Source organism: Monodelphis domestica, chromosome 1 (genome assembly GCF_027887165.1).
Source record: "Monodelphis domestica isolate mMonDom1 chromosome 1, mMonDom1.pri, whole genome shotgun sequence".
Classification (NCBI taxonomy): Eukaryota; Metazoa; Chordata; class Mammalia; order Didelphimorphia; family Didelphidae; genus Monodelphis; species Monodelphis domestica.
In genome coordinates, this window is record NC_077227.1 from 82,150,426 (window position 1) to 82,175,279 (window position 24,854).

Here is a 24,854-nt window from a genome sequence, read left to right on the forward strand (position 1 = left end):
AGAGCTTTCAGATCAAAGGGAAAAAGTGCTTCAATCTTCCAGGAATAAAGAATTCAAGAACCAAGGAGCCATATAATTTTTTTTGTTGTTCCATCACTTTAGTCAAGTCCAACTCTTTGTGACCCCATTTGGGATTTTCTTAGCAAAGATATTAATTTGTTGTTTCCTCAAGTTCATTTTTCAAATGAGGAAATTGAGGCAAACAGGGTTAAGCAATTTGCCCAGGATCACACACAGCTAGGAAGTATCCAAGGGCAGATTTGGACTCAGGTTTTCCTGACTCCAGGATTGGTGCTCTGTTTACCACACCACCCAGCTGTCCACAGTTTAGCAGACACTAATAAGAGGAGAAGAAAGCTTAGAATATGACATTTTAGAAGGCAAAGGATATGGGTCTGTTACCAAGGGGGGGGGAAAAAACTAAATATAATCCCCTGCAGGAGGGGAGGAATGGATTTTTAATGAAATTGGGAATAATGAAATAGTTGAAAGAGCAAGGAAATATTTGTTATGCTTAATTAATAGAGAAAATCTCTTTTAAAAAGCTTCTTTAAAATAAGGTAATGGATTTAAAGGTTAATTCTCTGTTATAACACAAGCTTTACTAGAGTTTAATCCAGTCACTAGAAGACAGTTTACCAGGGGATCTGTGGGGACTTTGGAATTAATCTGTTGCTATTTTAGGCTACAAAACTCATATTCTAAATGCATCATGGTGGGAGGCTGATGATAAGAGATCTTTACAGTACTTTTATAAACCCAAGTGAAATGTAAAATGTTTGTTGAAGGCAATAGCAATATGAATTTTGATATGGAATTTTTCTTCAGAGACTGCAACACATTCTTTTGAGTGTCCCCAGTGGTACCAAACTTTTGTTTTTTGAATGTAAGAGACAACATGGTGTCATAGAAAAAAAAATGCTATTTAGGCTACCTGATTTAAATTTCTGACTGTAACTTATTAGCAATTTGACCTTGAGCTTGATGCTTTACCCCTTTCTTTTCCTCTATTTCCTTATTTATAAAATGAAGGAACTGGATTAGGTAACTTCTGAGGTCTCTTCCAGCTCAGGACATGAGACTGCAATTTGATTCTTACAAACAGCCAGAAACCAAATCTCATAAATAAAGTGGATCAAGCCAATACTAAATTGGATCAAAATGAAGTGTGATTTATGAATTAGATTTGTTTTTTATAAAACATTAATTGCCCCTGAAAGCAACTTCAAAAGGAGAGTGCTAAAAGTAAAAAATGACATTTTCTGTTTTAATCTCTGAAGTAGATTATTTTTGTTTATTTTTAGTTTTAAGTTATCATGGACTAAAGAAATTTACCATATGTTCAAAATAATGTTTCCCCTGGTTTTATTTGTCAAAATGATACTTTTTGAATGTCTGGAAAATAATTCCAGAAATATTAAAAATACTTTAAAATATATGTGTGTACGAAGCTGAAGAGATGATAATTCTCCATGAAGACATAAACTATTTTTAACTTAATAAAATATTGTCACAAAGGTCCAGGCAACAGGAAAGTATGCGTTGAGCCTCTGTTGGCAGCAAGCTATGATTTGTTATAAACTGCTGGAAAGAGATATAATCCAGATAATTAAAATGTCAGTGGGAAATATGGAGAAAGAAAGGAAGTTTATTCTGAATGGAGGAAATCTTGAATAATAGCTCTCTTCATCTTGTTTTTTTCTTGTAACCAAATTTTTGTTGACTTGAAGGATTTTGACTCTGGAAGTTGGCTTCAGGTATTAAAAGGAAACTGATTTCCAGCAGATAGTTTATTAAAAGTTTTATAGATTGTACATTTTTTAAGTTTGAAATATAAAATTTGAGACCAAAAGATTGTACCCATTCTCTATATTTTGTGCTTTTGCTGTTTTTTGATGATTCTTTATTATTCTGTACTTAGTTAAAATCCATGGAAACTCTTTAGTCATTTTCAGTGTTTCTTCATCAACAGAAAATCTTTGTGACTTAGTCCCATTGGGTTACATTACAAAATTTGACATGTTTTGGACTTTTTGTCATCACCAATACTTCCTAAATCTTCTTCAGCTAGTAAAAAAACAGAGTACAAATGTTAAGATAGTTTACATACATTCTTTAAATTCCATTAACTCTTTAGTTTTTGCTAAGTATTAAATTTAGTACCTAAATTAGTAATTTCATTTTGAGGAACCACAATATTTGACCATTTGAATTTGACTAAGTTAAATTCACATTCACTAGTCATACATTTAAAAAATGGATTAATTGTATATAGACGACTCCCATTGAAGAATGGCATATTAATTGACATCATAATTTTTCAAAACTCAAAAACACGAAACCATCCATAATAGATGGAAGAGTATAATAGACAAAATCCTTGGTTTGGCATTTGAAAAAAATAATTTAAATACTTATTTTAAAAATAACTACCCAAGAACACATTGTGTCTGTGTTTGTATCTGTACTTATACATGAGAGATGAAATTTGAGTAGAATTTAAAAGATAAAATGGCATTACTCTCAAAAGACAAAAATGAATCAAGAAAACTAAGGACAGCTAAGTTTAAAAAAATGTAAATACTTAGTATAAAAGTATGTGACCGGCTTATTGACTAGAGAATTTTTTAAATTTCATTTTCTAAAATATTGTGTTGTTATTACTAATAAAGCATTATGTTCCCTTTAAATGTTAGTTTAGTAAATGTACTTTTTCTAAGTGTTGACATTTCCAGAATGATTCCACAGATTTGATTTTATTGGTCTTATGTTCTTTTCAGAGGAAACTGATAATGTTAGCTGTACTTATGTTAACATAGCAATATCAGAATTAAAACTTACATTTGAAAGCTGTGGATCACCTTGTTAATAGGTTATTTTCGACCCTTCCCACCTGCATTAAAACATGTCACATAATCAGTCTCCTACTTTGGGAAATATTTGGCTATATTTCAAAGAATGATTGAAAGTGGTTAATTTAGCTTTTGCCATGTATATTGAACTTTCCACTGAAGTAGTTCAGCATTAAAGTAGACCAAGATAATCAAAGCTAAGTGGATATTACCATTCATTTCCATGAACTACTTATTGCATATTTTAAATATTTTAAAAAATAAATATTCATTTAAAAATTAGGTCTCAGCTCAAGGGTTTCTAGTCTTGCTCTTGTGACATCACAAAGTACCTTTAGTTATTGCAAGGGCATTCAAAAAATAAATGTTTATTTGTGTGTGTATGTATGTATGTATATATTTGTAGTGAGATTTGAGGAAGTGTTAAAACATACGGAGGTATCATTACCAAAAATCTTTCACAACAGTCATAGTTTCTATCATAAAACTAATGTCTTCCTTTAAAACAGCATTTTAGACAACCTATCCCTGGGAGGTAAGATGTTATTATCTTTATTTTATGATTGAGGAAACTTACTTGCCCAGGGTCACACATCTAGTAAATATCTGAGAACAGATTTAAACTCAGATCTTCCTGATTCCAGACCCATCACTTTACTACATCATCGAGCTATCTCAATGGATCTGCTGAATCAAATTCTTATTTATTTTAGTTATTTACATTAAATATGTAATTATACAAGGCATTGTCTTAAGTGCTATGGGGGATATAAAGACCTATAAAACAAACTACCTTTCTGACAGGTAAAAGCTGCTCAAACCCTAATAGTAAGAGAAATGCAAGCTTAATCCACTTGGTAAAAATGGCTTAAAAAGAATAATATGGGATGGATCGAGTTGGGGTAAGAGGGGACAGACATGCTGTTACATTATTGGTGACCTATTGTTGTGGTCACTTTGGAAAGCAACCAAATAATGTCACGAGAATTACAAAAAAACAATCATACATTTGGACCTGATGGTCTGAATATTAGAGATATATACTAAAATGGTTGTCGTAAAGGGGGAAAAAAGACCTATCTGTACAAAAATACTCAGCATCTTTATTTGTGATGGCAGAAAGCTGGAAGTAACCTCTATATCCAACAGTTAGGGAATAGCTGAATAATTTCTGTATCAGTGAAATAGAAAATTATTGCACCAAAAAATAAGTAATAAGGTGAATAAACATTTATTAACTGTGTACCCTTGCACTGTATTAAGCACTGGAATCAAAGGCAAAGATCACCCGCAATCCCTCTTCTCAAGGAGCAGACATTCTAATGAAGGAAACAAATTAGTAAATTTCTGGGTACATATAAAGATACATACAGAGTAAACGAAGGTAATAGTAAAGCATTAGCCAGGCAGGGCAAGGAATGACTTCCTAAAGAAGACTGGATTTGAGTTGAGTTGAAAGAAGCCAGAGTCTAACAGTGGGAGGGAAGAGGGCAGAGCATTTCAGGCATGGATTGAAGGGAGTTGGAGGATGCTCAAACGGGCTGGTGTAGCTAGACTGAAGAGGGTGTGGAAGGAAGATGTCAGGAGTCTGGGAAGGTAGGAAGGGGTCAGATTTTGAAAAGCCTTTAATATGAAGAACACGAAGAAATATAGATTTAGAAAATGCTGTAGAACAAAGTGAAATCAGAAAAAAATCATATATACAATGACTGTCACTGTATAAAAAAATAGTAATAAAATCTGACAAGGGGAAAAAGAAGAGCAACAAAAACAAGCTTGAGTGTGTGTGTTTTTATATGTGTGTGTGTATTCCATTTAGTAAATAGTTTATAATTGATAATTTCATGTGATTTTTAAATTTTCACATTCTTGATGGTTAATATTTTGTGGTGCTGAATTTTTTAAAATTTGGATTACATTTGTGATATCATTGTTATGGAGGCAGTTAGCTGGCACAGGGGATAGAGCACTAGGCCAGGGGTCTGGAAGAGCTGAGTTCAAGTCTAGTCTCAGACAGTAGTAGTAATCTCTTTGCCTCAGTTTCTTTCCCTATAAAAATGAGGATAATATTCAGGGTTGTTGTTAGGATCAAATGAGTTCATTGCAAAATACCTAACTACCTGGCACATATTAAGTACTATATAAATGTAAACTATTATTATTTTTGGAAATCTTGGGTGAGCAAACCCCCTCCCAATGTAGATAGCCACTTGTTTTGTAACTCTAGTCTTGGAGACTTGCTTGAAAGTTTAACTGACTTACAGGGCCTCAGAGCCAGTATGCGTCAGAATGGCTAGCCACTACTCTCTAGCCACTGCTCTGGGCTGCCCCTCGAAATTTATGCATGCTCGACTGGGATCATAAAAATGGGCACAGCTCAAGCAAACAGTCTTTGGCCTAGAATCAAAGGCCTAAACTTCATCTGTTAGCACCAATCTTGTTGGGACAATATAATTATTCTGCCTGGCTCCAGAGAGCAGAATTAGAGCTCTTGGAAAAAGTTGCAAAGGGGTAATCATAGGATGACAGGCGGAGGCGACTGGAAGGGATCTTAGAGGCCATCAAGTCCAACCCTATTATTTTAATGAAATTAAGGAAACTAGAGTCCAGAGAGTTTGTGTAACTTGCCCGGGGACACATAACCAGTAAGACTCTAAGATGGGATTTGAGCCCAAGTCTTCCTGATTCCTTACTAGCTGTGTGACCCTGGGCAAACCCTGTTTGCTTCAGTTCCCTCATCTACCAAATGAGTTGAAGAAGGAAATTGCAAACCACTCCAGTATCTTTGTCAAGAAAACCCCAAACTGGGTCACAAAGAGTCAGGCACAACTGAAAACAACTCCCAAGTGTACTGAATTATCCTCTTTGTTGCCTCTCCATGTAAGGAAGAACTTCTTAACAACTAGAGACTGCTTTGGGAGAGGTGATAGGTTCCTCCTCACTGTAAAACCCTAATGATCACTCTTGGGTATATTGTCATCACAGAGATACATTGATGATGGGCCAGCCATGTTGGCACACCCCGAACAAACACTACAAATCCCTTGGAATAAGTGAGAAAAAGAAGGAATTTTGAGAGAAATCAGAAAATCTCAAAATGGGAAAGCATTTCTGAATCAGGAGCTGGGAATTCTGGCTCACCCAACCTCTACTTGCTGCCTACTTATAGTTATAGAGAGAAATCTTCCATTATACTTTGAACCAAAGTTAGCCTCTGAGGTTCCTTGCAATGCTCAAATGCTCTGATTCTGTGCCTTATCCCTTGTTCTACTTTTCTTGTGCCCTGTTTGCCTTTCTGGATCCAACACCCCTTTTATAGTTTCTTGACTTTATGTTCTGGGCTTTCTTTCCTATTTATCCCACAGCTGTAGTAGTGCATCTCTATATTGATCCCTGGCCTTCACTCTTTCTAATCTATGAAATTGCCTTATACTCTTTATCCTAATCTGAACTGCCCTTCATTCACACTATGGTATGACCTTCCCCAAAAGTTTCCATTCTATTAGACAACCAGATGGTACAGCAGATAGCCTGGAATCAGGAAAACTCGAGTTCAACTCCTACCTTGGACATTTACTTGCTATGTGACTTTGGGTGAGTCCCTTAATCTCTTTTTGTCTTAGTTTCTTCAACTGTAAAAAATGGGGATAATAATAGCAACCACCTCTCAGGATTGTTGTGAGGATCAAATGTGTGGCATAATGGGTGCTTATAAATGTTAGCTTTCATCGTTCTTACTATTATTATTTATTTAAAAACCCTTACCTTTCATCTTAGAATCAATAGTTCCAAGGCAGAGAGCAGTAAGAAGTAGTCAGTGAAGGTTAAGTGACTTGCCCAGGATCTACCAGCTAGAAAGTACATGAGGACACATTTGAACCCTGGATCTCCTGTCTCTAAAGGCTTGGCTCTCAATCCACTGTGCCATCTAGTTGCCCCTGCTATTATTATTATTATTATTACTTTTTCCTCTTTGTAGATGGCTTTCTCAAATTCAAAGAGTTTAGCCAGAGATACACAGGATGATGTTCAGTAGCGATCTTGGGATAAAATTAATGTTTGGGGGTATTAAGAGAGAGTGTGTTTATAGATAGCAGGAAAGCTGCCAGCATATAGGGAAAGATTGAAAATTAGAGTAGGGATGATTGAGGGAGCAGTTTGTAAGAGGAGAAGACGGGATGCGCATATAGAGGGGTTTGCTTTGGCAGTGAAAAAAGGTACCTCTTCTCATGTGACCAGAATGAAAAAGGTGAGAGTAGTGGAAGGCATCTAAATGATGTGAGATGAAGAGAAGGGGTGAAAAGGGAGCTCTTGGTGAATGACCTCTATTTTTTCAGCAAAATGGGAATCGAGGTTCGTTGGTGAGAAGGTACGTGGTAGGAGAGGCACAAGAAGTTTGAGGAGAGATGAAAAGTTTTGGAAAAACCACTATGTTCAGTGGGATGGAGATTTTACTAGTGCAATATAAAAGGATCGCCTTGCTGCAGTAAGAGCCCAGTTGAGATTTTGGTGGATTGGACTCTTATGAAATAACAAGTATCAACTGTATTATTTAATCATATTAAACTGAAGTTTCCTTTAAGTGAGTAAATTAAAATCTTAGAAATTCATTAGAGGTTCCTAAATCCCTTGGCACACTAGACCTATGTATAATTCCTCCTTCAGGTAAGTGTCCCAACAAGTATCCCCTCACTACAGGGAAACTAGATGTCTCTTTATTTTGCAGCTCACGTAAGTTGAAGAGGCATTCTAAATTCTTTGCTAAGATACCAAAATTAACCATATACTATTGGATTAATGTGTTTATTTTGTAAGCAGTTAAACTTAGTACAATCATCAACATCACCTAACTACCTCACTACCTTCATCACGTCAGTGCCTGACATGATCACGTGGGGGGGCATGATGACCTAGTTGTGCTAAGGTCAGGTCACATCAAAATCCTATTTGAATACCATTGGGTTAATGTCTGGCAGGAAAAATAAAAGGTATATTTACTACTTAATAGTCTATTTACCTTTCTGTTTTCAGCTCTAATCATTAGCTTGGCATAAGCCCTCTAGCCTTCCTCAGGATCATTATTGCAAGGCAGTATGTCATAACCTTTGAATTCTCCCATTTAACTTTCTACCCATCTTATATTTCCTGTTCCTTCAATATTTAAAATTATTGATATTTGTAAATAAACTGTAAGATCTATGTGCCAGCTTTTACCTGTTGAACATTAGCCATATTTGGCTTTTAACAATGATGTATAGACACTGTAATTCTGTGCAGTGCCAAGCATATAAATAATAACCCACAAGTTGCATTATCTTAAGTTGTTATTGAATCACAGAATGGTTTTTAATTAATTTTTTCAATAAACATTTATTTTCTCCCCAGGCAATAATGTCAGTATACATACTTACTTTGTGCCAGGCATGTGCTAACTGATGGGGATACAAAAAGGGACAAAACATTCCCTGCTCTCAAGGAACTCATAATCTAGTGGTGGACAACAAGCAAACAAATATGGACAAATAAGCTATATTCAGGTTAAATAGGAAGTGATTAAAAGAGGTGAGGCACTAGAATGAAGAGAGGTTGAGAAAGGCTTCCTTTAGAAGATGGGATTTTACTTTGGACTTAAAGAAGCTAGGGAATTCAAAAGGTGAAAATTAGGAGGGAGAGCATTTCAGGAATGGGGAATTTCAGGAGAAAATTTTTGGAGCTGAGAAATGGAGTATCTTGTTTACAGAACAGAAAGTTGGCCATTGTCACTAGGTCAAAGAGAACATGGTGGTATGTAAGGTGTAAAAAGAGTGGAAAGGGGGAAAGAGGTAGGTTATGAAAGGCTTTGAACACCGAACCAAGGATTTTATATTTGATCCTGATAGGGAACCAATGGAATATATTAAATAGGGGAAAGGAGGGAAATAACATAGTTGAACCTGCATTTTAGGAAAATCACTTTGGAGGCTGAATGAAGGATAGATTGGAGTGGGAGAGATATGAGGTGGGCTGACCCACCAGCAGGCTATTGTAATCCAGGTTTGAGGTGATGAGAGCCTGTACCTGATTCACAGGAGAAAAGGGGATATATTGAATTCAAGAGATGCTGTAAAGGTAAAATTGACAGAACAGACTGGATATGGGGGTGGGGTGTGTGTGTGAGATACTGAGAGACTGAAGATAACACCTAAGTTGTGAGCAACAGTACCGGGGAAGTTAACAGAGGGAAAGGATTTGTTCCTGAGGTTGTTACAGAACCTCAGTTGGGCCCTTGGTGATGCTAGGCAATCTTATATAACTCCCTTATCAACTCTCCATCCCATTCTCCATAGTGGCTTTTCTTAACCTTTTTATCCCTTTTCACCCCATGCCTTCCTCTCCCCTACTCTGCCAGCTGAGAACCTTGCCTCATATTTTACTGAAAAAAAATTGAGCTACCTCTTCTCCCATCTTCTGCATCTCCTATTACCCAGGATCCTGCTGCCAACTTCCTGTCTCCCATGATGAAATGGCTGTACTTCTTACCAAGCCCTCTACTTGCTTAAGTTGATACCATTTCATCCTTTATCCTCCAAGAGATTGCCTCCTCACTGTTTTTGCAGAAAAGATAATGGGTTGTTTTGGACATGTTGTGTTTAAGATGTCTGCGGGGCATCCAGTTCAAGGTATCTGAAAGGCAGTTGAAGATCTGAAACTGGAGGTCAGCAGAGAGGTTAAGGAAGGAGAGGTATACTTGAGAAACATCAGCATAGGGATGGGAATTACATCCATGGGAGCCAATGAGATCAACAAGTGAAATGCTGTAGAGGGAGAAAAGGACCCAGGACAGAGCCCTGAGGAACATCCTGGTTTCCAAAGTGTGATTTGGAAGAGGATCCAACAAAGGAGACAGAAGGAGTGGCCAGATAGAATGGTGCTCCAAAAGCTTAGAGAGGAAGGAGTATCAAAGAAAAAAGGGGATCAGTGCTGTTAAAGGCTGCAAAGAGGTTAAGAAGAATGAGAACTGAGAAAAAGCCGTTCGGTAGGACAATTAAGAGAGATCATTGGTAACTTGGGACAGAGCAGTGCCCGGGGAATCATGAGGTCAGAAGCTGAATTGTAAGGGGTTAAGAAGAGAGTGAGAGGAAAAAAAATGAGTGAAGGTGTAGCTAGAACTGGAAAGGGTGGCCAGGGAGATTGTGTCATCAGAGGGAAGCCAAGTTTCACTGAGAGCTAATAGATGGAAGAAGTGGGAAAGGAATAGATTTAAGGTGAAGAGAAATGTTGACTGTGGAATAGGCATTCCAGAGGGCACAGTGCAGTTAGGATAAAACTTTGGTGTGAGAAGATTGAGGAGAATGAGAATGAAGGAATCAGGTGGTAGTAGGTAAGGAATGTGTTTTGGATGATTATCTACAGGAGTTCAAAGTCACTGGGATGTGGCAGGTATGACTAGACGAAAGAATGTTCATTGTTGAGTGGAAGGAATCATCCCTGTACCCTCAAAGGTCAAGCACAGAAGGAGATGGAAGGCCTAAAGTTCAAGGGAAGGTTCTTCTTTGCACAGAGGGCTCGTAATGTCCCAGTTGAGAGATGGGGCTGGCAGCAGGAGGTGGCAGATGCCTTGTGCTGGTAGAGATGGAAGTGCTTGCTTTGGGGCATGTGGAAAATGCCTGACCTGTCCCCAAGTAGCCTCTCTTCAGGAGCTTACTACACAGAGCAGGAGATGGAAGGCTCAGAACACTAGCATACTCGAGTTTGAGGTCTTCTCCCCTGACGAGTTGGGATAGAATGCGATCACTTGTGCAGACAGAAGCCTAGTTAAGAAACAGGGTCACTTCTTCACAGGGGTGAGGGAGGAAAGAATGGCAGAAGGCCCATGATTGATATGGCATGAGAAAGAGGGGAGAAGAGGGAGTTATAGTAGGATTGCTTAGCCATAGTGAGGACCCAGTTAAAGTTGTATAAAATAAATTTGAAGTGGCTCCAATTAGAATGGTTTGTGATTTTTTCTCCACCTTTGTTCATCAGAATATGGTAAGAGTGAAGGTGGTGAATGATGAGAATGATCTAAGACTGAGCTTGGCAGGATGTGATTGGTGATATGAGAAGGGAGGGTTTCAAGAGAAGAGGATAGTGTAGAGTTGAACTGGTTCACCAAGGAATCAAGAAAGGCTAGTGCAGGGGAGAGAACCTAGGAGATAATGGGGGGGGGGTCAGGGGATTAAGGGTCATAATGTGGATAAATACTAGGATTTGGAAAGGGGAAGCTGAAAGAAAGGTAGAAAACCAAAAGGGGATTTCCAAATTCTTGAACATAGAAGTGGTCCTTTTGTGGGTGAGGGTAAAATCAAGGCTATGACTATTTTTGAGGAAAAGGTCATGGGAAATAAGCAGGTTGAGGAACTGAGTGGGTAAGGTGTTTGAGGAAGAGTTAATGTGCATGTTGAAGTTTCAAGTAGAAAAGAAAGAGTTGGAAAAGAGAAAAATTGTTAACTGAACTTTTTGAGGCAGAAAAAGGGGAAATAGGAAGGCCTGTAGCTAACAGTTACCAGGATTTTAATTGAATCATAGTTACGAGTTGTATAAACCCCAAAGGAGGAGAGATTACTGAGTTATGGAAGTAGTAGGGAAAACCTGCAAGTGGCAATAGGAGCATGGAGTATTCCAACCCTCCCTCCCTGACAACCTTTATCTCAACCAGTGAGCAAAGGTTCAGCCACTGGTGGAAATAGTGGCCAAATAGGTGATATTGTCACGGGGGAGCCAACTTTCAGTAACAGCCAGAAGACAGAGAAGAGGAAAAAATTTGAAGATGAAGAGAAGTTTGTTGTCTTTGGAACAAGCATTCTAGAGGGCCCAGTGGAATGGGTAAGTGGCAGTTAGCTGCAACTTTGGGGTGGGAGGGTTGAAGAGAATGGGAATAAGGAATTGGAGGATGGGGAATGGAATTTGGATGATGGCCTACAGGGATTCCGTACTCCTGGGAGGTGTCGAGTATGATTACGTAGGAGAAAAATGTTGATCTTGGAACGAAGACTGATTGAAGATCTAGTTGAAGAAAAGTGTAGCACAAGATGGAAATCACAATCAGATGGTCGGATGGGAGATGCCTTTTCACTACCTTTCTTCCTGCCAAATGTTGGAGATAAGGCAGAAAATGCTGCAGCAGCAGATGGAAGTCCTCACTCCCCACTGACTTTTTCCTTTACCCCCAAGTAACTAGTACAGATCGAAATCACTTTGTTGGATTCTGGCCCCTTCAGAGGCCACATACAAAGGAGGTGGAAGGCTTGTGGTCAAAGGAAGGTCTTGTTCCTCTTTTCACCTGAGGCTGAATATCAGGCAGGTGCAGCAGCCCAGCTAGGCCCCTTGTCACCTTCTCTCAGAGGACATGCATGCACCACAGCATCCCTCTCATCTTGAACTTTTCAAATGTGCCAGGATCCCCCCCCCCCCATAATTTGATGCCACTCTATCTTTTTAGTTTTTTAAAGCGAATTTTGTTGACATTTTGGATTTTTTTTTACATTACATACACTTCCCATTGTATCCCTTCCCAGAAAGGAAATACATTCCTTACAGTACAGATTTCTTTTAAGTTGAAGAAAGAAAAAGATTTTATAGAACTGACCAATATATCAAACAAATCTGACATTGTAGGCAGTATTCCATGCCCCTGGTCCTCCACTTCAGCAAAGATATAGAGGGAAGATACTCTCTTTGATACCAAGCTTGGGCCTTTCCATTTTGTTAATTTTATTCCCCATTACACAAGGAAAAGAAACTGCTCTTTGTCTGAAATGTCCTCTTTTCTCCTCTTTCTCTTGACTTCTTTCCTTACTATCTTTTATTTCATATGCTGCATTTCCCATCAAAATCTTCCCTGCGTCCCTTTGTTCATAAATATCTTAGACCTCAACCGGCACTGTGGTTTTTCAGCTCTCTAATAGTTAAATTTTTGTGTTTTTGTCTTATTCCCCATTCTTTCCACCACCACTCCCTCTCTCCCACAATCCTAGATTGTAAGGCGGACTTTATGTGGCTTATTGAAACTTTATTTTCTAGGCAGCCAAGTGAATAGAACATTGGGCTTGGAATCAGGAACACAAGTTCAAATCTGGCCTCAGACACCTATGGGACACCAAGGCAAGTCACTCAACTCCAGGCTGACTTCGTTTCCTCAACTTTAAAATGGGGATAATGATAACACCTACTTCCCAGGGTCCCTCTAGGAATCAAATGAGATAATATTTTTAATGTTTAACAGGTAGGTGCTTAACATGCTTCTTCTCACCCCCCTCAGCATCTATGACAGCGTTCCACATACAATCATTATTTGTTGTATTTTAAAATGTACCCATTAGATGAAAAACAGTGTTTGTTTAATTCTAGATCTGAGCTGTCCGGTTAGCTTTAGGGGCCCAGATGTGTTCATAAAACAAATGATCTTCCAAACTCCAGAATGCCTACGATGTTATCCCCACCAGGCAGTCAGCATCAGGGTAATAACAGGACTCTCCCTCATTTGCAGACTTCTCTTAAGAAGCATCTTAATGATTCAATCATCAGACTAGTACTATGGTATCCTTTTAAGCCATATATCTAAAAAAAAGAAAAAAAAGGACTTCGGCTCAGAATTTTTAAGAGTTCAGCACAAACAGTTAACTGCATGTCCTCACTGGACAGGAAATAATTGACCCTTTCTGATAGTGTTCCGGAGAAGATAACAGAATAATAATAAGATAAAAATAATCTTCTCAAGCAGCTGTTGGCATGTCTCCAGAAACAGGAGAAGAATAAGAGATGAGATGGAAGGAACTGAATTGAATCAAATTAAATTTTACCCTTGCTGAAGGGCTTCTCAGGTACAGGTTCATTGAGCAAGGAGAGCTATCAATTTAGGTATCCAATAAAGTCAAAGTTTTCCATGGTGCTTAGAAACGCTATCCTCAAAAGATTCTCTAGTTCCTAATGTGGAGTACACGAAATGTAAAAAAAAAAATATCTATTTTGCTAACCATCTCAATATAATTGGTTTTGCTTGTAATCCTATATATTTTAGTTATTCCTTTAAAGGCATTATTTGGAGAATGGCGCCATAGGCTTCACCAGACCCCCAAAGAGGTCTATGACACAAAAACATTTAGGATTCCTGGTAGCATTAAAGACTTTCTACATGGTTCTTAAGAAAAAAAGTTTAATTCACTTTAGGTATTTGATTAAACGCCAAAGAAACACAGCCTCTAATAAAGGTACCTCAACATCTGACCAGATTAAAGGCTCAATGACATCCAGGGGCAAATGTAAGAATTTCTCTAGGAAACTGTTATGTAAGGTTTACAGATTTGTAATCTGTATTTTATCCAATTCCCAGACTTCTACTCCATAAATAAGTTGTCATTGCTTTAGGGAAGAGCTTTTGTCCATTATCAGTTAAACAGTCATTTTTACATGGTCAGATTTTAGTATGACCACCATGGGCTTAGGAACAATGTCTTTTTAAAAAAAATATTTTAAATTAAAAAAAACAACCCGTATCTTCCTTCTTAGAATCAACACTGGATATTGGTTCTGAGGCAGAAGAGCAGTAAGGACTAGGTGATAGAGGTTAAGCTAGGAAGTATCTGAGGTCACATTTGAACCCAGAACCTCCTATCTCTGGGCCTGGCTCTCAATCCACTGAGCCACCCAGCTGCCCCTAACAAAGTCTTTCCATATCATTTCCAGGAAGTGTTTCTGTGAAATAGAAACCAAGCTGTTGGTTGATCTATGGAATATTTATAGCCATGCAGCTGTCTTTTCCTTGCCTTACTCCATGTTATCCCTTTTAAAAATAATTAATATCAAAAGATTTATTTTTACAGCAGTCATAGATTGGGACAATGAATTTTAGGGATTTTCATGTATTCAAAACTGAGGATTTTCCCCAATATTCAAAAGAGAAGAGATTTTCTAAGAAGTAATTTAAGTTAAAACTCTAGACCAGAGAGAGTTTTTAATTGGGTCATTTGGGTAGAGTTTAGAAAGAAGAAGAGATAAGAGAGCCCTTTACTTCTCCTATTGATCATTAGAAATTACTTCTGAAAAGGAATAAGAAATCTTTTCTTTTGATGAATGGTTCCCTTCTCTTTTGCTATTTTGCCCTTGCTAAATCTCTATAAGCATTTTGCCAAGCATTTCTAGGCAAACTTCTGTTTTTTTTTTCTTAAAAACTTTAAAAATGCTATTCTGAAGAAGAGTTTTAAGTGTTATAGGGCCATATTTTCTTTGAGAATTCCTCATTAAATTCTTGAGTGCTGAATTTGCAAGCCTAAATATAAAACAAGACTGTCAGTGTCTGCCAAAGTGTTTGGAACCTTATTTAAACATTATTTGGAACAGATGATAAAGGGAAAATCATTTTTCTTCATCACTACTTTTGACTTGTAATCTGACACTGATTCTACTGGTGTGAATTTATGGTCAGGTCAGTGGAAGATGGTGCCATGATGAGCTAATGTGGGAGAAATATCATGGGCCTGATAGAGGAGGCAGCATCCCTCCAGTTACAGAGAATCACAAAAGATTCAAGAAAAAGACGTTATTTACTCCTCCTTCCTGATTGTACAATTGAAGAAACTGAGAGGCAAAAAAAAAAAAGAGAGAGAGAGAAGTGACTAACCCCAAATCAAACAGGTTTTAAGTAGCAGAGTCAGGACTTGAATACAAATCTTCTGGCTCAAGAGTTCTTGTTGTTTCTGCTATTCAGTGATTCCTCTTGGACCAACCACATCCTCTGCTTATGTTCAGAGCAGTGAGGTATATTCTCACCATGTAAAATAAAGTAACCTTTTTCTTTTTTTAATTGTAAAAAAACTTCTAAACTTGTCTTACATAAAGCAAAGCTCAATATCAAACACACTAGAAATCAAATCCTGTTTGTGTAATACATTGTTGCTCAGTTGTTTTTTTGGTGGGGTTTTCTTAGGAAAGATACTAGAGTGGTTTGCCATTTCCTCTTCCATCTCATTTCACAGATGAGGAAATTGAAGTAAACAGGGTGAAATGACTTGCCCAGAGTCACACAACTAGTAAGTGTCAAGGCCAGATTTGAACTCAAGAAGATGTCTTTCTGACTCTAGGTCCAGCCCTACCCAGTATGCTGTCTAGCTGCCCCACATATGTAATAATACAGAGTATTCCAAAAGTCTTGGTGCTGTATTAAGCTTTATTTGCTTAAAGCTTTAAGCACTTTTTAAAAAAAAAAGCTTAAAACTGCACCAAAACCTTTGGTACATTCTGAATATCCTGGTAAATAGAAAAGTTTCAGGTAAAAATTTTTTTGGTCACCTTTTGGGGCTATGTTGGCTTCTTGCTGTCTTATCTTTTCTTCTTCAATTGCCTTCATCTTTTCCTCATATTCATCAGCTCGGGATTTCCATTCCACTCTGTTATTTTGAAGACCATCCAACATCGGTGTAATTTCTTTGTGAAACCGGGAGAATTCCTAAAGAAATAATTGTTGGTGGGAAATTATACAAATCAAACCTGAAGCTTTCATTTCGTTTTAGCATAATGACAGGCCTGACCTGGGGGTTGATAAACCCATGCTCAGGGCTGCCTAGAAGCCTAGGAACAAAGATCTGGCAAATGTTATTTTCCTCCAGGAGGATTAGACAATAGATGGGATGAACAAGACCTGGATTCAGATTTCTAACTGCCTCTTTGGGTCTCAGGGACTTTGAGTCATCTCTTGACCTTTGAGCCTCAATTTCTGTATCTATAAGGAGAGCATCATAATACTTGCATTACCTGCCATGTTGCTTGTGATGTTTAGGTGCGATGATGCATATAAAACAGTGTCCCAAAAATTTTCATGTGGATTAAATCCTAGAATGGCTTAAAAATGCACAAAGACTTTTGGGGCAGTTTGTATAAACAGAAGCTGTTCTTTAAACTTGCCAATAGAAGGCTAACCAAACTGTTGTAAAAATTAAAATTAGTGTACAATAACTTCAATATATTTTAAGAAATTTATTAATGATCATTAGAAATAAGGGAATAAAAAGGTAACAAAATAAAACCACATGCCCATGCCTAATCTACATGTTCAAAAACACCCTCTACCACGGTCAAGCCAGGAAACAAAAAAAGTGAGACCAGGAACCCCACCCAATATATTTCCCTGTCTACAGGAAGTACGTAATGATAGGAAGTCGATGGGCTCCTGGGAAATGTAGTTCAAGGCACAAGGTTTCCAATGACAAACTGTCAATAGATGAAATATTGTCTCTGTCCATCCTGCCCCTAGATAAGGGATGACAATGGAATCACCAGTATTAATTGCTAGCACGCATTCAGGAAATGAGTAACGCCTTCCTGGGCATGCCTTTGAAGGATTTCTCTTTATCTTGACTATATGAAGAAAAGACTTCTGCAACAATGAAAATCCCAAAGAAAGAATGAAACGGAGGGCCCTCACCTTGTAGACGAAGGTGCACACAAAATCAATGAAGCCAACCTGAAGCTTGGGGAGTTCGTCTTCTTTCTGTCTGTCCATCATAGGCTGGAAAGGAAGAAATCCTCTTATTGCTCTTCCTAACGTTCCTTCCCCAACAAGCCCATCTTCTTATGGCATTCTGGGGATGGGCCTGCAATGCTTGAGCTCTCTGGGATGCCCTGAGGGGTTGACCCCAAGCAGAGGGTCTGAACTGAACAAGGCTGGTCCTCACGGGGCAGATGGACCCTCCAGCACCAGCCTGGGAGGATGTGGAAGAGACAGTGCTCTGCTGGCCCAGTTTTGAAGTACCCAAGGGCTCCTGCATGCTAAGCTTAGGCATAAGAGTATTTGACAAAAAATAAACAAACCCCCAAAGTGCTTCCCTTCTGCCTTAGAATCGATTCAAGTGTTGGTTCCAAGGCAGAAGAATGATAAGGGCTGGACAGTTGGGTTCAAGTGACTGGCCCAGGGTCACACAACTAGGAAATGTCTGAGGTTAAATTTGAACCCAGATCTTTCCACCTCTTGGGCTGGCACTCTAACCCTGAGCAACCACTTAACTACCATTAGGATATTAATGGAGGTTTTTATGGCAATCTTAGGTTTTTATAGTTGACACATCCAAGCCCTTACAATTGGTTGTTGCTGCAATACTGTCCTCTCCAGGTCTCCTTGTTCCCAAAATTCATTGGCAACCTTGAGGGCTACCTGTAAGGAAGAAAGGTTTAGTTCTCTGAAGCTGACCAATAGAAAAAAAAATTATTATTTTACTTGTATCAGTGATGATCACAGAACATAAAATTTTGAAGAGATCTCAGAGACCGTATGTCAGGGGTTCTTAAATTGCGTGAACTTAATCATTGTTGGTCAACATTTATATGTGAGAACTATGCTAAGCATTTACCCCATTTGACCTCACAAGAATCCTGGGAGGTAGGCTTATTCCCATTTTATAGAAAAGGAAATTGAGACAAACAGACATTAAGTGACTTGCCCAGAGTCACACAGCTAGTAAGAGTCTGAGGCAAGATTTGAACTCAGATCTTCTTAATTCCAGACCCAAATCTCTCCACTTGGCCACCTGTCTAGAAGAAATGATCTTTCAAAAAATGATAGTCCCATAAAAACTTTTTTTAAATGAGAACTACTTAATTTCTTTTGTAATCCTCCTCTGTTTTACATATTCTATAAACCCTACCTTATTTTATGTATTTAGAAACATGATTCTGAAAAGGAGGCCATAGGCTTCAGCAGACAGCCAAAGGGGCCCAGCACACAAAAAGCGTCTAGGACTAATCTAACCCATTTAAGAAAATCCTTATGTTCTTACTATTGAGTATCAGTTCCAAGGCAGAAGAGTGGTAAGGACTAGGCAATGGGGTTAAGTGATTTGCCCAGAGTCATACATCTATGAAATACCTGAGGCTAGATTTGAACCCAGGACCTCCTGTCTTCAGCCCCAGCTCTACTGATTCACCTGGCTACCCAGTCTAACCCATTCTTTTTTTTTTTTAACCCTTACCTTCTGTCTCAAGAGTCAATACTGTGTATTGGTTCCAAGTCAGAAGAGTGGTAAGGGCTAGGCAATGGGGGTTAAGTGACTTCCCCAGTGTAAAGATTAAAATTGATATACAAAAACTAAGTATTATATTTTATAAAGTTTTATTAATAATAACTAAAGTAAAAAGCTACCTAAACCACCCAGCCTGCTCGCAAAAGAAGAGAGTGAGAGGGAGATACTACAGAACTTATAAAACAATAACATGACCACGCAAACCTGGAGGCACAGGAGAGGGGTGCTGGGAAACACTGAAGGACTTTTGGGGGATGAAGTCCAAGCGTTCAAAATTCTAATTAATACACCAGGATCACATAGCCAGGACGTGTCTGAGACCAGATTTGAACCTCCCATCTCTAGTCCTGGTTCTCTGTCTACTGAGCCGCCAAGTTTCCCCCTAATCCATTCTTAACCCAAATCCTTTCTACACCATCGCTGTCAAGGGTCTATCTAGACTGTCCTTGAAGACCTCTAGGACAGGAAAACTTGGGAAGCTTTTCCTTATTGAAGAAGGGATGGATCTATGATTTAATTCCTCCACCTGGAAACCTCAGCTGTGGGAATGCCCTTCTCCAGCACAGACCCCCAATCCATCCAGAACTGAGTAGGCACATCCTAGGGAGCTGTCTGAGGAACCCAGATGTTCAGTGACTTTCTCAGGGTCACACAGTTGGCAAGTGTCAGAGGCAGGATTCGAACCCAGATTTTTGGGACTCCAAGAACCTTCCACTTCCTCTTCCAGTTCTACCTTCCAAGTTCCATTCAGAACAAATCTAGTCTCTTTTCCACTCAAAAAGAAAATAACCTTCTTGAGGTCAGGGGACACGTCTGCTTTGTAGCTGTGCCTCTGTCATACCTTGCACAGAGTTTTCATGGAGCAACGTGGTGAAAAGGGAGGAAGACATGAATTCAAGTTTTACCTTTGACACATAGTGCCTTTGGGACAGGAAAGTCGCCCCAGGTAATGGTCTAAAGCCACAGACCAAAGCAGGGCAAGGGAAGGGAATAAGCATTTTATTTAGTACCTCCTCTGTGCCAGGCATTGCACTAATCACTTTACAAATATCTCATTTGATTCTCACAACAACCGTGTAAAGTAAATGCTGTTATTAGTCCCCATTTTATAGTTGAAGAAACAGATTAAATGACTTGCCTAGGGTCATGCAGCTAGTAAATATTTGAGGCCAATTTGAACTTGGGTTTCCCAGATTTTCACATAATGCCTTGGGTATTTGCTACTTTCCCATTCAAGCAGTGAAAACACACCAGCCCTGATGCTGGCTTTCTTCCTCTATTCCTTAGTCATTAAAGAATCTCCCAACCTGAATTTCTCTAGATCCTGCTTTGAGTTGGAGAATCCAGAGTTTCCTCTGTGCATCTCACCGGTATTTTTCTTCCATCTTATTTATTTCTAACTTCCACTATGGAGATCGGACTTGTGAAGATGATTAAGACCTGATTTCCCAGCCCTTCTCCCCTTTGGTGTTCTGCCTGTCCTTGAGTGGGCTGGAATGGGTCCCAATCACCAACGAAAATCCATAAATGTTGGCTGGTTCTCTTTATATAAAGGCAATAGCAAAAATATTTTAAAATTTAAAAATGGAACTAAAAAATAAAACAAAACAAAAATAAAGACCATCGTGTCCATCACTTCTTGATATGGACAACTTCCCTATCAAAGGCCAAAATGTATTCTGGCTTAAACCAGATAGGAGTAGTTCTTGTTCAATACGAAGCAGCTCAGTTCCTGAGAGGCCATAGAAGTAGTCACTGTGCGTGTCATCAAATGACTGGAATGTAATTGTCTTTTTTGAGATAAATGTCCAGCCCAACAAGTGTCTCCTTTACACTTTACAACCTAACCATCACTGTCACAGTAGATTCAGTGATTCCTGGTTAATAGGGTAAAGGTTAAGTTCCATTGGCCTAGAGCAGCCCCCAATCCCCAATCCCATCCATATTTTCTAATGTTGATTTAGGGGGGTTCAGTTCTTGGTAAAGCAATTCTAAATCCTTTCCAAAGTGTACCCCCAAAACACACACCCAGTGAGTGCTCAGATAGAGCAGCTGAGGGTTGTTTGTCCTCTTTGAGGGTGCTCTATGTAGACACCAATGTAAAACACAGGACTATGGCAGAACAAATGTCTCCATTTTCAAGAGGAGACATGATGGAGTTGGTGAGTTTGACTCATTCCCAAGAATTTTAAAATAGATCATTGAGGAAATAATGAACAAGTTAAAAAGGAAGCAGTGATTACGAGAAAACACCAAACAAACCTCATTTCCTTTTTTGGACAAAGTGACTAAAACCACAGAGTGAATGCCTTAGATATAATTTACCAAGATTTTAGCAAGATATTTGGCAACGTATCTCACATAATTTTTGCAGAGAAAATAGTAAAGGCAGCTGTACAGCTCAGTGGATAGAGTTCTGAGCCCAGAGTCAAGAAGACCTCCATTCAAATGTGACCCCAGACACCCACTACCTGTGTAACCCTAGGTGAGACACAACCTCTGTCTGCCTCGGTTTACTTATCTATAAAATGTGAATAGTAAGAGCACCCAGCATTATTGTGAGAATCAAATGAGATAATAATTGTTAAGTGCCTGGCACATAATAGGTACTATATAAATATTATCATCATCATTCTTATTAGAAAATGTAGAGAAATATGGAGAAATAATACATTTAGGTAAATTTGTTATTGACTGAATAGCAAAATTCAAAGATTAGTCAACAATCATTCAGTGTCAACTGAGTTTACGTTCTAGAGTAGGGTGCCTCAAATGTGAAATGTACCATGTTATTTGATATTTTTCAACAGTACCTTGGATAAAGGATGTCATAGATCTGATGTTTCATCAGTTTTGCAAATACTACAAAGCTGGGAGGGATGGCTAACGTACTGGAGGACAGAAAGGGTCCAAAATGATCTTAACAAAACATTAGAGTGGATAAAATGAAATTAAACTGAGATAAATGTACTCTTATATGTTGGTTTAAAAAAATACCAATGCCCAAAATGAAAATTTTGGGCGGAGGCATAGTTAGATGCTAGTTTGTCTAAAAATTATCTGCGGAAATTAATGGACTACAACTTCAATATGAGTAAGCAGTATGATATGAGGGCCAAAAATACTAATGTAAAATCTATCCACACCAAGGCAGACACAACTTTCAGAAATAAGGAAGTGATAGTCCCTTTGCACTCTGCCCTGGTCAGACCACATCCAGAGTACTGCATTCTGTTCTGAGTCCCATGACTTAAGAAGGATATTACATATTTTTTAAATTTAATTAATTAATTTAGAATATTTTCCCATGATTCATGTTCTTTCACTCCCTTCCTCTCTTCCCCCTCCTGTATCCAATGCATAATTCAACTGGGTTTTATAAGTATCATTGATCAAGACCTATTTCCATATTATTAATATTTACAATAGAGTGATCATTTAGAGTTTATACCCCCAATCATATCCCCATTGAACCATGTGATCAAGGAAATATCTTTCTTGTGTGTTTCTGCTCCCACAGTTCTTTCTCTGGATGTGGATAGTGTTCTTTCTCATAAATCCCTGAGAATTGTCCTGTATCATTGCATTGCTGCTAGTAGAGAAGCCCATTACATTTGATTGTGCCACAGTGTATCAGTCTCTCTGTATAATGTTCTCCTAGTTCTGTTCCTTTTACTCTGCATCAATTCCTGGAGGTTGTTCCAGTTCACATGGAATTCTTCCAGTTCATTATTCCTTTTAGCACAATAGTATTCCATTGCCAACATATACCACAATTTGTTCAGTCATTCCCCAATTTATGGACACCCCGCCATTTTCCAATTTTTTGTCACCACAAAGAATGTGGCTATGAATATTTTGAACAAATCTTTTTCTTTATTATTTCTTTGGGATACAAACCCAGCAGTGGTATGACTGGATCAAAGGGCAGGCAGTCATTTAAAGCACTTTGGGCATAATTCCAAATTACCTTCCAGAATGGTTAGATCAACTTCCAACTCTACCAGCAATGCATTAATGTCCCAATTTTGCCATATCCCCTCCAACATTTATTACTTTCCTTTGCTGTCATATTAGCCAATCTGCTAGGTGTGAGGTGGTACCTCAGAGTTGTTTTGATTTGTATTTCTCTAATTATAAGATATTTAGAACACCTTTTCATGTGCTTATTGATAATTTTTATTTCTTTATCTGAAAATTGCCTATTCATGTCCCTTACCCATTTATCAATTGGGGAATGGCTTGATTTTTTTGTACAATTGATTTAGTTCCTGATGAATTTGAGAAATTAGACCTTTGTCAGAGGTTTTTGTTATAAAGATTTTTTCCCCAATTTGTTACTTCCCTTCTAATTTTGGAGTGTTGGTTTTGTTTGTACAACCCCTTTTTAATTTAATGTATTCCAGATTATTTATTTTACATTTTGTAATATTCTCTATTTCTTGCTTGGTCTTAAAATTCTTTCCCATAGATCTAACAGGTATACTATTCTATGATCACCTAATTTACTTATAGTTTCCTTCTTTATATTTGTCTTTTACGTATTCTGAATTTATCTTGGTATAGGGTGTGAGGTGTAGATCTAGACCTAATCTCTCCCAAACTGTTTTCCAATTTTCCTAGTAGTTTTTGTCAAACAGTGGGTTCTTGTACCAAAAGCCAGGATCTTTAGGTTTACCACATACTATCTTGCTGAGGGCATTTGTCCCAAGTCTATTTCATTGATCCTCCCTTCTCTCTTTTAACCAGTGCCATATTGTTTTGACGACCACTGATTTATAGTACAGTTGAAGATCTGGTACGGCTAAGCCCCCATATTTCACATTTTCCCCCATTTTCCTCCTTGATATTCTTGATCTTTTGTTCTTCCAAATGAACTTTATTATAATTTGTTCTAATTCAATAAAAAAGGTTGTTGGTAGTTTGATAGGTATGGCACTGAATAAGTAAATTAATTTGGGTAGGATTGTTATTTTTATTATCTTAGCTCATCCTACCCAAGAACAATTAATGTTTTTCCAATTATTAAGATCTAGTTTTAATTGTGTGGAAAGTGTTTTGTAGTTGTGTTCATATAATTCCTGTGTTTGTCTTGGCAAATGGATTCCTAAATATTTTAAATTATCTAGGGTGATTTTAATGGAATTTCTCTTTCTAACTCTTGCTGCTGAGTTGTGTTGAAAATATATAGAAATGCTGATGATTTATGTGGGTTTATTTTGTATCCTGCAACTTTGCTAAAGTTGTTGATTATTTCTACTAGCTTTTTAGTTGATTCTCTAGGATCCAAGTTTAAGTAGATGATCATATCATCTGCAAGAATGATAATTTAGTCTCCTCATTGCCTATCTTAATCCCTTCAATTTCTTTTTCTTTTCTATTTGCTACTGCTAGTGTTTCTAATACAGTGTTAAATAATAGAGGTGATAATGGGCATCCTTGCTTCATCCTTGGGAAGGCTTCTAATTTATCCCAATTGCAGATGATACTTGCTGATGGTTTTAGATATATACTGCTTGTTATTTTAAGGAAAACTCCATCTTTTTCAACAGTTTCTAGTGTTTTCAATTGGAATGAGTGTTGTATTTTGTCAAAGACTTTTTCTGCATCTATTGAGATAATCATGTGATTCCTATTGGTTCGGTTGTTAATATTGTCAATTATGTGGATGTTTTTCCTAATATTAAACCATCCTTGCATTCCTGGTATAAATCCCACCTGATCATAAGGAATAATTTTCATGACCACTTGATGGAGTCTTTTTGCTAGTATTCTATTTAAGATTTCTGCATCTATGTTCATTAAGGAGATTGGTCTGTAGTTTTCTTTCTCTGATTTTTGTCTTCCTGGCTTTGGGATCAGTATCATATTTGTGTCATAAAAGGAATTTGGTAAAACTCCTTCTTTGCTTATTTTGTCAAATAGTTTGTATAGTATTGGGATTAATTGTTCTTTGAATGTTTGATAGAATTCA

At 37.9% G+C, this 24,854-nt stretch overlaps 1 protein-coding gene across 1 annotated transcript in view; it reads right to left on the minus strand.

Moving 5' to 3' along the window:
- Positions 1-1,758: 1,758 nt before the first annotated feature.
- PDE6C (phosphodiesterase 6C) overlaps positions 1,759-24,854 on the minus strand; it is an 88,929-nt gene continuing 65,833 nt past the window's right edge. The window contains exons 19-22 of the mRNA XM_007478791.3: positions 17,941-18,015; positions 17,290-17,373; positions 16,158-16,314; positions 1,759-2,067 (exon numbers count right to left, since the gene is read on the minus strand). Coding sequence (XP_007478853.1) covers positions 2,006-2,067; positions 16,158-16,314; positions 17,290-17,373; positions 17,941-18,015 — 378 coding nt within the window. The 3' untranslated portion in view covers positions 1,759-2,005. The remainder of the gene's footprint in view (positions 2,068-16,157; positions 16,315-17,289; positions 17,374-17,940; positions 18,016-24,854) is intronic.